Below are 1,897 nucleotides of genomic sequence, written 5' to 3' on the forward strand. Positions count from 1 at the left end.
TAACCATTAATATTATTGGATTTGTTTAAAAGAATAATAACGTGGCATATTAATGGATAAATGATTAAAAATAAGAAAAGCTTAATTTTTGTAGATTTATTTATTTAATTAATACGGAATATATTACAATGATACTACAATATAATCAAGCAAACCCACGATCTTATAAAACTCGATCGTGCATGCTAATTAATCCATGACACAAATCTCTACATGACGCTGCAGTTCTCTTGCTCATCACTGCGCACCTTGTACGGGTATGGATGATAGTACGGTTGCGCGGGGGATTGGTACGGATAATTATAGCTCACCGGCGGCGGCGGCGACCAGGTGATCGCGTCGTCGTCCTTCCAGTAGGGGCCGACGCTGAGGAGCTCGACGCCGACGGGGCCTATCTTCTTCCGCAAGATGACGATGAGCTTGACCGAGTCGATCCCCTCCCCCACCACAATCAGCCGGTCTTTGTCCCACGACACCGACACAACGCCTACCGGAACCACAATCGATCGGCATTTAACGACTGCGAAACTAATGAATATTAACAAAATAATTAATTAATTACCGGGAAATCCTGAGGCTGTCTGTAGTGCTTTGGTTCGCTTCTTTGCATCCGACGTCGGCAACCTCATCACCATCTTAACCATCCTTGATTTTGGCTGTTTGGAAGAATGTAAAATGGTCAGAGAAAACGATTACTTTCTTGTCGTTAATTGTCATCTTAACAAGCCTATTTATAAAGATTGTTAAAAGAATATATGGAAAAATATAATAATAATAATTAGATTATAAAGATTCACCCTGAAGATTTTCTTGAATATTTTAAGAAGCAATCGCACAAGATCAAAAAATGACATAAATTCATCGGGGAATATTCCCTCACATTGTCTATTTGTTACCTCCTTCAAATTGTGTCATGATCAGGCCTGTCTCAAAATTTTCCGAGGCCCTAAGCAATAATAATAATAATAATAATAAACTCTTTAATATATTTTTAAATTTTTTCTCAAGTTTTTTTTCATTTGAATTTGAGATTAAGAATGACCAATTTTAAAAAAATAATTTATTTTTTAAAAAATAAAATATTATTTTTATATAAAATATAGTTTTCTCACTAATATTTAGATAATTTTTTTAACATTGTTAAATCATTTAATCTTTTTGAGACATTTTGGAACGTAAATAAAATTTTATTAATTTTAATTTTGAATTTTTTTTGTGATGGAGTATTTTACTTTACGTTAATTGGATAAAAAAAATCTCTGATTCATGTTATTATCGAGGAAGAAAAAGTGTTTATTAGTTTTATAAGATATTTAATTAAATAGAATAAAATCTTGGCTAAGTGCAATTAATAGGAAATAAGATTAAATAAAATAAAATCTTAACTAATTGTAATGATGATAAAATAAAGATAATAGGAATAATGAATTAATTGATAAAATGCTATCATTAATTAATATTAATGACCTAATTTAACTTTTTTAATGTCTACGTAATTATTTAATTGCCCCAATAATATTAATGGCCTATGCCTTAGCCGAGCCCGGTCATGGTCATGATAAGTTATTCTTCCTCCTCGGTTTGCATAGACACATTTTGAACCACCTGCTTGTATATACCAGTCTCTGTGATGTTATCAAATATTCCCAATACAATAGTTACAAAATTATTCCCTTTTTCTTTAATGTTTAATTCTTTGCTTGAAATAGTATATACGAAGATACGAAGGGAATTGATTCTAACACCAAATGCACTCCTGTGACTCACCAAATTGTACCTATTTAACAACCTGAAATGATCAAGGTCTAGGTTTCATTTGCGTGAAGAGAGTATCACAACAATGTTTGTGTCTAAGCGTTCTAACCGGCTTAAGCTACGTGTTAAGAACCATGACAAG

At 32.3% G+C, this 1,897-nt stretch overlaps 1 protein-coding gene across 1 annotated transcript; it reads right to left on the reverse strand.

Annotated features, from left to right (window-relative positions):
- Positions 1-209: 209 nt before the first annotated feature.
- On the reverse strand, positions 210-635 carry LOC122004737 (disease resistance protein Pik-1-like). Its single transcript, XM_042559578.1, has 2 exons — positions 563-635; positions 210-520 (listed from the first exon to the last, which is right to left on the reverse strand). Exons 1-2 carry the CDS (start codon positions 633-635, stop codon positions 210-212), a joined length of 384 nt encoding a protein of 127 aa, XP_042415512.1.
- Positions 636-1,897: the final 1,262 nt, after the last annotated feature.

This window comes from Zingiber officinale, chromosome 7B (assembly GCF_018446385.1).
Source record: "Zingiber officinale cultivar Zhangliang chromosome 7B, Zo_v1.1, whole genome shotgun sequence".
NCBI lineage: Eukaryota > Viridiplantae > Streptophyta > Magnoliopsida > Zingiberales > Zingiberaceae > Zingiber > Zingiber officinale.

What these genes read in the sequence shown, in the direction of transcription:
- LOC122004737 (XM_042559578.1), bottom strand. Translation starts at nt 635, where the DNA reads ATGGTGATGAGGTTGCCGACGTCGGATGCAAAGAAGCGAACCAAAGCA. An exon ending in GACAGCCTCAGGATTTCCCG is followed by an intron (nt 521 to 562) that starts GTAATTAATTAA and finishes TTAGTTTCGCAG; the next exon opens with TCGTTAAATGCCGATCGATT.